Genomic DNA, 14,228 nt, shown 5'->3' with positions numbered 1-14,228 from the left:
TGCCCTTCCTGTGACCCTTCCTGTGACTCATTCGTCGTCGAGGCAGGTGTGCCTTCTTCCCAAATCTACCGTGGAAAATCAGCTGTGGTGCTGGATAGAGGCTTTTGCATCCTTGACTTTCACGAGCGCAATACCCGTGCTGTTCCTGTGACCAGGAGCTTTTTCTCTTCATCTGCTGAACTGATCTTTCTCTGACCTTTTATGCACACAAGAGGCATGTGAACTCGCATGGAAGCCCCGCACGTTTGGCCCCGCGCACACACTCGCGGTTTGCACCGTCTTCCCGCCACTCACCCACTATGATGGACAGCTCACTCAAGGGACCCCTGCGCCCTTCGGGGCGATTGCATAGTAACACACACATGGTCGCTCGAACTAGATGATGCTCAAATTCAGTGACTCATTCATTAGCCCAAAAACAATCATAAGCGTCTTCGAGGCTGGACAGTTGTGCCTCTTCCCAAATCTACCGTGGAAAGTCAGCTGTGATGCTGGGTAGAGGCCTTTGCATCCTTGACTTTCATGAGCGCAATCCCCGTGCTGTTCCTGTGACCAGGAGCTTCTTTCTCTTCATATTATTGTGTTCGCACGGGTTGCTGCAAGTTCGCACGCGTTTTGTAAAATTTCGCAATTTGCGAAATTGTACAAAACCCTCGCGAACTTGCAGAAACCCGTGCGAACATAAAAAAAAAATCCGCAAATTCGCGAGAATTCGCGGATTTTGCGGATTGCGAGTTCGCAAATCCGCAAAATCCGCGAACGCGAGATCCGCAAAATTCGCCCATGCTTACTTCAACGGCACTTCCCGGATCCGTATGTTGTTTCTTCGGGAGCGGTTCTCTAGGTCTTCCTAGTGTGCTTGGAGGTCCACCTGCTGTTCCTGAAGACGGAGGATCTCCTGCTGCAGCCGTTCCACTTCCATACTGCGGGTCTCATCTGCTTCCTCCACCACCGCCACGCGCTCCTCCAGGCTATCTACATCACAGCGGAGTTCTCGCTGCTCCCCCGCTAGTTCCTGCTTCAGGGCTTGAAAGTCGTCCCTCAGGGTATTGAAGAGGGAGGCTAGGAAGACCTTTGTGATAGGGGCCGTGTCTTCGTCTTGGCCTGAGAGATGAGCAGGTGCCTTAGGGGTTGGCGACACCTGGACCTTCTCACCTTTTGAAGTGTTTTTGTGAAGCATATCAACGATGTTACGGGACCCCTTGCGCCCGCAGTAGCCATGATGTTGGAGCTCTATAATCGTCAAGCGTCCGGGGAAAGCTCTTTGTGAGGCAGCGTGTGTCACTACAGCCGCTCCGGGAACAGAACTCGCCAGGCCCGTGGGTCCGAGGCGGCACCCGGGAACGTTTCCCGTCCACTCCCCCGGGGGACCTCTGGCGTCTCCGGCAGCCAGGCAGCGCCGCCGCTTCTGTGTCCAAGTCCACTACGCTCAGCAGTTGCTTGATGTCCCACAGGACGGGCGTCTCGTATGCGGGCAATGTTCCGGCCCGTGCGGGCTCAGTTTTGCGCCATTGGCCGCCAGCGTCTTCCAGCAGTAGGCCCAAGGCCTGGATCTAAATTTTCAGGGCCTCAACTGGGTGATAGAGCAGGTCGGGAGTGTAGGCATCTCCCCTGTCGGCCCCAAGATTAGGTGTTAGGCTCGCGGAGCAGAGGGCCGTGTAGGCACCAGCATCCATTTCTCCCGCGCCCTCCGCCAGCGGCCGGGGTCTTCACTGGGCTGCGGCCCGTACCTCCGTCTCTGTCGCTATCGACCTCCTCGGCCCCAGCAAAGGCCGCTCTTCAGGCGACGGAGCTCATCTCTGCATGTCAGGTCGGGGGGTCGGGCGCACTTCAGAAGGGTTAGCTCCCTCACTGGTCATCCATGCTGCAGTTCCGCTTCGGTCTCCCCGGGCACAAGGCTCCAAGCTGGGGGCTCAATTAGCTCAGCAGCCCGCCCGGCTGCCTCTGAGTGTCCTCACTGTCGGCTGTAGCTGTGTTTAGACTCCGAGTTGCTCGGGCCGTCCTGCAGTCGGCCCGAGAGGTGCAGCGGCTGTTTTCGACCTTCCGCTCGCTCCGGTTCGTGTCACAGAGCGCAGAAGTCACCGCAGTCGCCGGGCTGGCCCAGTCACCATTTCGCTGTCGCTCACCAGCAGAGGCTCTCGTTGTTCGCTCTGCAGCTCCGATGAGCGTCGTGGCTCCGATCACTGAGCTGAAAGCACCTGAGCAAGGTGCTGTGCCTTGGGGCCGTGGAATTAATGATTTGCGGGGTAGATTACACTATTATAAGGGCTATTTGGGGATCAGGGCCGGGGAGCCTCTCAGGACACGTCTGGTCAGGTCGCCATCTTGGCCACGCCCCCCCCTCACCATAATTTTTAAACCTTCTTTACATATGAAGTCAATGATGGGAATAGTTTTGACTTGCCTTCGCGGCTGATCTTTAAAATCATTTAAGAAAGCACTAATCTTTCTTTGTTTCCATCAGGATTAAGAATCTTTTAGTAGCCCTTTGCATCAGGAGATGGAAGCCTCCGATGTCTACTGGAGGCGAATTAGCCGCAGCTGGAGCCGAAGGTGACGGTGTCTGAATTTGGTAGTCATCCCATTCCGACAGACTAGATTTGTCATCCACCTCTCCCTCTCTATCCTCATCTGTGGTGTTCACTTCTTGAGAATGATGAGATGGTGCTGGAGAAGGTGGTCTCGGAGATTTCAAAGCGGATGTAGAGGACTGAGGCATAGAAGTGGATGGTAAAGATGCTGCCGACTCAGATGGAGGGAAACGCCGATAGTAATCGTCTAACATGTACTGTAAATTATTAAAAAGGGCCAAATGATTTTGTGCTGAGGGCACCATGGTAGGAGCTTGGCATACAGATTCAGAGAAATGTTCCTCGTCTGGATCTTCCTCTTGATATTTAATAAGCAACTCAGATGGACTTGTAGCAGTTCGGAACCTGTCATCTACATCAGATTGCCCCTCATCATCATCATCTGAATCCAGCAATTGTTCAGGCAATTTAAGCAGTGATAGAGCTTGTAATGACGAGCCACGTCTCTCAAGCAGAGAAGGTGTTGTAATCGGATGGGCAAAAGAGGCTGTAGATGGTGTGGAAGACCATGCTTGAAGTTCAGTACATGTCGATAAAAGTGGCGTCAACGGTTTTGTCATCGACAGTGTCGTCGAAGAAGATGGTGTCGACGAGACAGTCAATTAAAGTGATGGTGTAATCTTCGTCGACGATGTTTTTGACAAGGAGGCCTCCTTCGTCGATGACGTCTTGGTCGAAGGGGCATTTTTCATCGATGATGAAGCTATTGACGGCGAGGCAGTCTTTGTTGACCGTGGGATCTTCAACGTCGAGGCAGCCTTCGTCGACGGTGGGTTCATCGACGTCGAGCCAATCTACGTCGATGGAGCACTCGTCGATGGGGTAGTCTTCGTCGACGGTGGGGTCGTCGACAATGGGCCAGTATTCGTCAACGAAGCACTCATTGACAGAATCTTACCTCCCTTCGTAGTCGTCGAAGGAGCGTCAACGATGGAAGCATAATCTTCGTCGACGAAATAGGTCTTACCACAACAGAGACCAGAGTCGACGGTGAAGAGGCTGACGACATTATCATCTTTGGTTTAGGTGATGAGAAGGTGACTGTCGACGTTGAAGTGGCGTCGACGTTGATAATCGTCGACGATGTAGACCTCTTCTTCTGAGGAAAAACCTTCTCAGGTAGCCTCTTAGATGTCAAAGACTTTCCAGTCCTTTTATGGGGCGATACAGATGACGATTCAAAAGGTGGAGAAGCCTTTTTTGCAGAAGGCAAGCTAGAGCCCTTGGAGGGCTGAGCTTTCCTCAACACCTTAGCCCCAGTGGAAGATAGATCTTCCTCAGCCATCCTCTTTCTTGAGGATATAGATGACCCTGAAGCCACACTTCCCACTTCAGAGAGGGGATTGTCCTGGTCTTTAATGTTCTGTAGCCACAGAAGAAGGCGTCCTCCCCTGTCTCTGAGGGAAGGTCCTGCAGATTTTACACTCTATCACCTCATGATCAGGATAAAAGCAGTAGATGCACTTTTTGTGGGGATCTTCTTTAAAAAGCTGGAGCTTCCCACAGGACTCACATGGCCTGAAGAGAGATTTTTTACTAGAAGACATCTTGGATGAAGAAATCCAGTCAGAAAAGTAAAGTAATGAGCAGAACTCAGGGAGACTCCCTTCACACGACGTGCGGTAGAAAATCTGAGAGCCTGAGCCTCTGGGGAGAACATTCTGGTGGGTGCTGTCCACTGATTGGCTACAGTTTAGACTATACAAAATGACTATGATAGTCATGAGTTTGGACGTTTTTACTCTTGTAGCTAGGGCTACTTTACTTCCTGGTTGTGTATTACCAAGGTGTTTTGGTTATTATGTGCATCTTATTGCTTTTTTTATGTACTGTGGGACTCCCACTCCAACGGGGAATGATTCAGGCATGTGAATCTTTGAAAGACACCCCAATACTGGAGAATCTGATGTTATCAGTTGTAAACTATGAACTGTGAGGTCGTTAGTCTCACACACAGAGGCATTAGGTGTGTCTTGTAAAGAGGTCTTTAACCAAATAATACACTTTTCATTAGCCTCCTTGATCAGCCCAGTAGGATATCTTCCTAATAATAGGAAGGCTTAGTAAAAAAAAAACAATAGATTCCAATGGATATTTTAAATCAATGACTGCAATCATATTGCTAGCACAACGAAAGCCGTGTGAGATCACAGGTATCCCTTGCCAACTGGTTATTGTAGATTAATCGGACATGTACACTGAATTTAGGTAATGGGCAAGAAGCATGAGATAAGGTGATTGGTTGTATAACAACAATATATTATGATCACACCAATCCCTTGCGGGCTGATTGCAGCCTGGGCGATCCTGCCACTGAGGTTGTATTGTCAATGTTGGAAGACAAACTGAATTCAAATCACATCACCAAGACATTCCATAGGCTGAAACAGTTGTGATTAAACAAGCGCTTACATTTTCCATTCACTAATCTGCATGTGTGTTTCAGAGTTAGATATATCTGTGCAATGAAACACTCCTCCCAGGATTCTGGTGCTCTTAGTTGCTTTATTCATAAAACTGTCAGGAAGCTTAGTGGACACAGAAAAACACATTTGTGTTTTTTGAAAGATCTGTGGTTGGTTCTTCATCTTATTTCTGTCTTGCCAGCCATGATGAATTTAAGCAGGACGCTGGAATAATGCAATTTTGCAGACTGCTGCATTTTCCCCTTAATTATGGATTTGTCTATTTGCCACATAATCTTCTTCTTTATCATCTTTATTTCGACAACATTGTCATAAAAGAAGTCACATTACATTCAACAATATAAATTAGCACACTTCAATTCAATTCATTGGATTAAAAACATCAATCAGGGCATGTCCGTTGAGCTATATCATCACTGTGAATAATCCATCCTATGCTGCATAATCTGCAGATTTTAACAAAATAAATGTTGTTCATATCTCAGATGGATCAGAGAAATGCCCTTCACAAAGGTTAACTCTGAAAATTTGTATTGCTTATTGTTGTATAATGAGGTCTTACTATCACAAAATATGCTGCATTAAACTGCAAAATGTGTGTTTTCTTGCCACATGCTTTTGTCAGCCCTGCTGCATAATGTATTTATCCCCATCACATGATTCCAGTGGCCCTGACTTTAAGTTGAGATGAAGAAAGGTATTGCCAAATTTCAGCACATCTGCCCCTCTCGAACTATCATTTAGCTGTACAGAAACAATCCTAACTGCACCCGTAGACATTTGTGTGGAGAAGAGCCACCGATTTATTTTCAAAGCCTGCTCTTAGTTTCACCAGATACTGTAAATGCAATAGCCTGCTGTATAAATTCAAGGTGGCTGTAGAACAAATTGTTGTCTCTTAAATGTTTATGGGCCATTTGTAGAAAGCCTAATTGCGCTCGCAAATGCTGAAATTCGCAGAATTTCAGCATTTGCGATCGCAATTAGGGCAGTGTGCTATGTAGCACCCAAAAAGCGACATGCAAAATAAGGAATTGCAAAATTTGCGATTCCTTATTTTGCAGTTGCAGTTAAGGAATCACAAATTGTGATTCCTTAAATGCAATGTAGGAAGCATCCAAGTTGTGCGAATTTTGGCTTAAGGAATCGCAAAATACCACTAACTTCAGGTTGGTGTTAATTTGTGATTTCTTTGAAAATGCACTTTTTGGCATTTTTCAAAGTGCCATGTGGGTCACATACATGCTAATTTCAGGGGTGCAAAAGGGTGTCCTATTGACACCCTTGCAACCCTGAAATTGCATTCTCAATTTGCGATTCTCTAATTGAGAATCACAAATTGAGATTGTTCTCCCATTCATTCCTATGGGCCTTCTAGCCCATATGAATGAATAAGAAGGTATTCCTTATTTGCGAATCTCAATTTGCGATTCGCAAATAAGAAATAAGTGGGATTCGCAAAAACCGTTGCTAATCCTACCTACATTGCGTTTTGCGATTCTCTATTTGCGATTCCCTTAAAATCGCAATTTGAGAATCACAAAACACAAATTACCTACATATGGCCCTATATACTTTAAAATACAGAAAATGTGTATCAGTCCCCTAAGCACTTGACTTGCAAGGCTGGTTTGACATTCACTTATTGTAGGTTAGTTGCGCTCAACCCCAGTCTTGTGAAGACGTCCACAAAAGTGTACATGTATTATTGATGACTTGATTATTCAGAATACTTAAGAACATTATTTAGAAAGAGTTTGCACCTGGAGGGGATGGAGTAGTCCTCAACTGAGCCATTTTAGGTAGGAGAAAATGTATTTTAGTTAGCACGTGCCTCTTTAAGATTATTTTTTCCGTTACTTTTTTGTAGATCCTTACCAGATTCTTGGGCCTACCAGTAGTCGGTTAGCAAACCCAGGTAAGACCAAACTTAACAGAAAACAGAAGGGTTTGAAATCATGTGCATGCATTCTAGGGAACAAAGATGAAATTAGAAGTTGCATGAAAGTGACATAATTTGCAATTGTTTGAAGTCGCAAAGTTTGACTAGTTTGCAAAATTCGTTAATGGATGAAATGTTCTTTCCAAAGAGGTTTTACAAGAGATGGTTGGACCAAAACATTTTATGATGTTTGGTGTTTTCATTTTCTCCACAACCCTTATATTCTGGGTAGTGTTTTCCATGCTACTTAAAAAGAAAAAAGTTGCCAAACTTGTGAAGTTGACTAAGTTGGCTAAATTTAGAAAATGAATCACCAGGCTTGCAAAAGACAACTTTTCAAGCAATCCATAACCATAGATGTAACTCCCAAACATCCTTTCGTGAACACATATAAACTGTTATGGTCAGTCACTGCTTCCATGTTACCTTTATTTCCAAAGTGGGACGCGAAAGGAAGAACTTCAATGGGTGTAGTGAGGTACTTGAGGCACAATAATCGAGCATGCAGTACTGCCAATACATATAAAACCAAAATGTGTGTGGTTGTTTGCTTCATAACATTATAATTCAATGACATCAGTAGATTATTTGAATTCTAATACATTGGTTTGGGCCTTTTTATTTTATTCCTAATATCCATTCTATTTGAATGTTATAACATTATATTAAAAATTGAGATTTATTGCTTACCAACATATCGTATACAATTATTTCCTTGTAGCCTACTTTCTAATCTAGTTGCAATAATAAACATTAAAAAACTTAGATAACACAAAAATGCAAAGTACACCATCTGTGTACAAACATTCTTTAAATAATTTCAAATAATGTTAAACAGGACTTGGAAACAATCTTCTGCTATGGTTTCTCAGTTCCGTGGATTTTCAATGGACTGAAAACTGTCTGTTTGAATTTCCATAGACTCTTTACTCTTCATTTGAATTTCAGATGCCAGATGCTAAGCAGTTTCCTGTAACACATAATTTCAATTTACTTACACTTTTGTTTTCTTCTTGCAGGAAGTGGGCAGATCCAGCTGTGGCAGTTCCTCTTAGAGCTGCTATCAGACAGTTGCAATGCCAGCTGCATTACATGGGAGGGCACCAATGGGGAGTTCAAAATGACGGATCCAGATGAGGTGGCAAGACGGTGGGGGGAGCGGAAGAGCAAACCTAACATGAATTATGATAAATTGAGCCGTGCCTTGCGATACTACTACGACAAGAACATTATGACTAAAGTACATGGCAAACGATATGCTTATAAGTTTGACTTTCATGGCATTGCACAGGCTCTTCAGCCTCATCCAACTGAGTCTTCAATGTACAAATATCCCTCAGAGCTGTCATATGTGCCTTCCTATCATGCTCATCAACAGAAAATGAACTTTGTTCAGTCACACTCTTCTTCTATGCCTGTGACTTCCTCTAGCTTCTTTGGAGCTGCCTCACCATATTGGAACTCACCAACTGGAAACATCTACCCAAACCCTAACGTCCCTCGTCACCCTAACACCCATGTGCCTTCCCACTTGGGTGGCTACTATTAGACAAGATTGCCTTTAAGACTTGTTAGGTATTCATAACTTCTCAAAGTCAAATAGACATTTCCTTGAATTGTGGCATTTAAAATACAAAAAAAGAAACAAGATTCAGAATTTGCTCTCTTTGGATAAAGTTGAAATCCAGCTTTGTTTACTATAAGCAAATTGATGATAGTAAGCCTGCAGACAAATTCTTTGTTTTTAAATGTAGTTGCTTTTGGAACACCTTGTAACACCTGTTTACAAATACAAACAATGACTTTAGCTATTTCACCAACAAGAATCTCTCTTGGTATGGCATACAGGCATCTATGGATTGAATAAACATCATCATGGTCCTCTCAAGAATATCCAGATGTTCTCTACTCCTGACGTTTTTTGTTGGAGTATTTCTGTATAGCGATGTCTTTCATAACTGGAATAATGGAGTAGGGGATTTTATGACATAAAAGGTTTTCAACCAACTGGAATATCATGTACATTTTATCAACTTCAAAATTTTAAGGGATGATGAGCCTTAAATGTTTGTGAAGACATTTAAACCTTTTGGAAAATAGTAGTTCTGAAATCCACGTTTTGAGGCTAATAAGAATATTCACTGAGGTTTCAGAGCAGCAATCCTGTGAGTCTCTGCATACACCGCTCCTCTAAATTCCTTGTAGAGGGAAATAAGAAACTGATGTCATCGTATTCAGAGGCACATCTCATAAGATGTAACTACTGCATTCATAGTCTTCCATTACCTTTCTTCAGTATGGATATGGTTGGAAGTTCTTTAACAATTTCTGGACAAATAGCAACTGAAATTGGACCCAACATTGGATTTCACCAATCCTTTAACTTGGAAGGAGTCTAACACCAACTTCAGAGATCACAAAGGTTTCTTGTTTGCATACCGAGGGAGGATAATAGGAAATGCCCATGGGTTCTAGAACTTTTTTTGAAAGTCCGAAAGAAATGCAATTTTTGATATGAAATGATTCGCAAACGCTGTGCGTTTGTTAAACCATCAAAAAGGGTCAACCTATCACATGGCAAAATATTGTCTAAATTATGCAGATTTATTTTCCTATATTACACATTATGAAAGAAGACACTTAAACGAGTTGACCTCGGTCACAAATGCAGTTTTAACTATCAACAGTTGTTAAATATTATTTGTACATCTTGCTTTATCCGTCTGTACATTTGGGCTATATACATTAACCTTAACTTCTGCCTCTACCAGTTAAAGGATATCAAAAAGATATTTCCTACTTGTTTTTCACTTTAAAGGTATTCCTAACATATGTCTAAGCACCTGTCACGGTGGCATAAAAACATTTATGACTATTTCCATACTTATTTCTTTCTATATGGTAAATTGTATATATTTGTGACTTACATCATTTCTTTATGCATTGTTGCAATGAATATTCAATATTGGCATTGGAAATCAAACCCAACCTTTAAGTTTCCAGAAGTGATTCAGCATTTTATGTGAATTCATAAGTTGACCTAAGCTAGGCCCTAATCAACGGTAATATTCTGACCTAAGAACTCCAGCGGTTAAGTGCTCAGACCCTCAAAAGGAGCACATTGTAACAAACGTAGCTTGTTCTCCCTCTTGACACAAATATTAAGTTACAACATCAAAAGTGTTTTCCAAATGGGAAATTTGAGATAACTGATAAAATATAAAGTTGCGGGTACACTGCGACTGAAGGCATTTTAATGTAGTTATGAATAAACAGAAAACGTAATCATCCATCTTCATTATGTCGACTGAAAATGTTAGATATAAGAGTCCGTGCTCATCATGCAGTAAAACACTCAACATGTTCACTTTTACACTACTTGTTTAAAGCGCTTTATTGATGAACCTGGTCAAAACCACTCTCTTTCTCTTTATTTATGGTACCAACATGTATGCATAACATTAAATGTGACATCAGACTCAGGTCTGACTGAAATATGTTGTGTGTTTTTCCATTTACTGGTCTTTTGTTGGCTTCCGCTTTATGAAGTATGTGCCAAATGGGTCTGATGTTTTTCAGTACTTGGCATAGAGACAGATGCACGGACATTTGTGATTCTATTCAGATTGTCGGATAAGAAATATTTGCAATTCAAGAAAGAGCAAACCGGGCAGTTTTTCTTTACGCTAAATGTCTTACTTTGCTAAGCAGACGGGTGCAACACAAAAAGATAATTCTAATACTTTGGGTAACGTCTTCCAAATTCAGTTAATGGAGTCTTAACATGAACACATAAGTATGGAAGCAATGTATATTGTCAACGCAATAGTGCACTTGTCAGCAATTCTATCAAAAGATAATAGTAACTTTTGTTTAACAATGCGTATTATTAAATTACTAGAATGAATACAATTTCCATAAATGTTAAAATATCCCTTGTGTATAAATTTGAGAGGACTATTCTACAGCCAATTAAAGAGATTTTCATTTCATAAAAAAGAAATTTCTGCCACTATTTTCTTCACTTTAAAATACATTATAATCATCCCTCAAAAGTAACTGGAAAACATTCAAATGACCAAGTGGCTTTTCCAAAAAAGAATCCAATATCTTGATTTGGAAAGAGAGTAGCATAGTATTGGCTCTGCTATTTTTAATAATGCAAATTATTCCGTATGCAAGTCACCTTCTGTTGTGCAAACAGCATTGCTGATTTGACCAGAGCAGCAGGTAAGGCATTTTAGACTAATGAACAGTATTAATAGTGTTTCAAATGGATGAGGTTGGGCGTAAACTATACAGCTCTTTTCTAGGTAATGTCTAAATTTGATCATTTGTTTTAATTCCTCTGTTTTAAAATAGGCATGTTCATTGTTCAGTTTGCGATGGGTGTATTTTGATATGTTTTCATTGAAAAATGGATTGAGGCTCTGGTTCTGATTAAATACTGTTTAACATCACAATGTTTTCAATATGTGGTAGCTCTGACCAGTTATTGACTTTATTTTCATTGTCACAAGGTAGCTCAGTGAATAAATAGTTCAGTACTGAGAATCACTGTGATCCGAAAATTGCAAGATACAATGCCAGAAAAGTAAACTAAACCTAACACCCTTACTGAGTCAGAAATCTGAGTTTGATAGTAATGAGCCACAGTAACACCTGTCATACTTCAGCACTTAGAAATAACTAAACAGTGTTATTATGCGTTATACAAGAAAAGTTACAATTAGAAATATTAACCAAAACAATCAACATTCCAAATGCAAATCTAATGTATATAAGTAACTGGATATACAATCATTGCATGTGTCTCATCCTAGTGATCTGCACCCTGTAATACATTGCGGGAGAGAGCTAAAGAATAAACATTACTGGTAGGTGTGTTTTCTGAGGCATGAAATGTCATGGTATTGTCATCTTCTCATTTTGAGCCGGAACTGCAGTAGCTAGATCTATAGGGACACTTTCTAATAACTTGCTAATATTGTACACTCATTAATTAAATGTAATCCTTCAAAAGTGAGGTGACTAAGCCTAATGTGCGTTCACCTTGAGAAGAGACAATATTCCACAAAAAGTGCGTATTGAATGACTCAGCTCTCTAATCCTAAATATTTGAAATGACCAAATGTCTATTTTTTTGGAAGCTTGGTAAAAGGGCAATATTTGTGCTAGAATGTTACCCTAGCCTGTGATTTGTATGCAAGGGCAATGTTGCGCATGCAATATTTCTAATTAATTAAATTACTGCCACGTTTCAAGTCTAAGACAATGTGTGGAGTACCTTTAAAAAATGCACTGTAGTTTGAGATGTTCTAGCCATAATCACCTAAAGTGCTTGCAGGCTGTGCATATGTAACATTATTGCAATAATTAAAACATAGCCTTTTCATTGTGCTACTATATATATGCAATGTATTTTGGGATATTAAATATATATAATTTTGCAAGTACACTTTGGGATTGTTTTTATAAATTGTGTTGTTTAAAATGGACAAAAGTTGTAGGAGGACTAACTTGAAAAATAAATTGAAAACATTTGACCAAATAAATGTTTTTTTTGACTGAAAGGATAAGTTTGATTTCAATATCAAGGGGCACTGCTGGAAATGCTAAACAAAGGAATACTAATCCACACAACATTGTTTTCTTAAATGAAATAATATAGATTTTTTAAATACTGTTTATCCCAGAGCTTTAACCCGTAAGCAAAAGTTTGGAGGATAACCCAGAATGTATGTAAGGGATTTTCTCATCAAAAACGAACGGCTGGAACAAGGTCATAGAAAGCCTGATGAGTGTGCATACATTTGTGGATAATTATAGAGAGCAAATTGAGCAACAAATCAATGAACAGATATACAAGCATGCACTGATAATGCAAGGAGGTCTAGGTTATTTTAGTTTAATGTTTTCCTTGTTGTAATGCTTTACATTTTTTGATATATGTCCAGGTACAAAATAGGCAGCATATGTACAGGGTACACAAGCTAAATGCTCCTTAAGGACTGCCATTCTAGGAGGCGAAAGAAGCCAGATAGCCCAAGCCAGGCATGCTTATAAAGTCTCGTTAAAACAAGCTAATAAGAGTTGGGATGATAGAATCTGGGAAGACATGTTGCTTGCGGTTAAAACAAATGATTATAGTCTGTTTTGGCGCACTGTGGCCCAAACTAGAGTGGATAATAATAATGCAAAGAGTTACCAACATCATATGTCGGCTAACAAGCGGGTATCTCATTTTTTCTAATCTGTATGAGTTTTCGACTGATGTTCCCTCAAGTATATGTGGTAACATAGGATCTTCTATGGATTTGTCCTGCTGGGATACCTCATAATCTTAGGGTTCAGCTATTATCTTTAGCTTAGAAAACACTGCTAATGCCATCCCCACGTTAAAAATCGCTAAGGCACCGGGACCTGATAAGATCCCAGGGGATCTATATAAATTAAAACCTGAGATTCGGGCAGTCTATTTTAATCTACTTGTTAAAGCTATAGCACGAGGGTGAGAGAAACCGGATTCTTGGAGGGGGGCAGAGGTCGTTACAATATTTAGGAAGGGCAACGCTTACGAGCCCTCTAACTATTGGCCAATTAGCCTAATTGATAATGCCCAGAAAATCTTTGCAAGGCAAATACTCGATAGGTTGTTACACTGGGTAGACACAAATAACATCATGTCACCCCTTCAAGCAGGTTTTCGTCCTAAGAAGAGCACTATAGATCAAGTTTCCAGATTTGCCACATTATACTGGAAATACATTTTACTTCGACAACAGAAGCTCCATGTGGCGTTTGTTGATCTTGCCTTTGATCTTATCCCCCGTTCTTACCTATGGCTCACCTTAAATAGGATGGGAGTTCCTGAGAACTTGGTCCATCTCATGTCCAAACTGCATAGTAACAACTTTGCTCAGGTGCGATCAGGGCATGCAGGAGAGCTAACTGAACGCATTCCTATACAGCGGGGGGGGGCGCCAAGGGTGTGTCCTTGCTCCCTCTATATAAATAAAGTGGCTGACATCTTAAAGGACTGCAGAAATGATTTCCCTACACAGAATGGCAGCAAGGTGCCGATCCTCTTGTTTGCCGACGTCTCCCTTCTCATCTCCAAGACTCCAATGAGACTCCAGCTCCATGTTGACAAATTCACAGATTTGTGTGTGTCGAGGAGTCTGGAGCTCAATGCTAGTAAAACCAAGTTCATGGTGTTTGGAAATGGAGTGGTCAAATCTTAGCGGTAAGTGCTGGGAAGGAAACACT

The 14,228-nt window shown here is 41.6% G+C and overlaps 1 protein-coding gene across 3 annotated transcripts in view; it reads left to right on the top strand.

Annotated features, from left to right (window-relative positions):
• Positions 1-12,514, top strand: part of FLI1 (Fli-1 proto-oncogene, ETS transcription factor) — a 1,144,904-nt gene extending 1,132,390 nt beyond the window's left edge. For all 3 annotated transcript variants that reach the window (XM_086956984.1, XM_086956982.1, XM_086956983.1), the window contains 2 exons: positions 6,888-6,935; positions 7,979-12,514. In XM_086956984.1, the coding sequence (XP_086813110.1) occupies positions 6,888-6,935; positions 7,979-8,508 (578 nt within the window). In that variant the 3' untranslated portion in view covers positions 8,509-12,514. The remainder of the gene's footprint in view (positions 1-6,887; positions 6,936-7,978) is intronic.
• The last annotated feature ends 1,714 nt before the right edge of the window (positions 12,515-14,228 follow it).

This window comes from Lissotriton vulgaris, chromosome 2_1 (assembly GCF_964263255.1).
Source record: "Lissotriton vulgaris chromosome 2_1, aLisVul1.2, whole genome shotgun sequence".
NCBI lineage: Eukaryota > Metazoa > Chordata > Amphibia > Caudata > Salamandridae > Lissotriton > Lissotriton vulgaris.
This window is presented reverse-complemented; position numbering and strand designations above follow the sequence as displayed.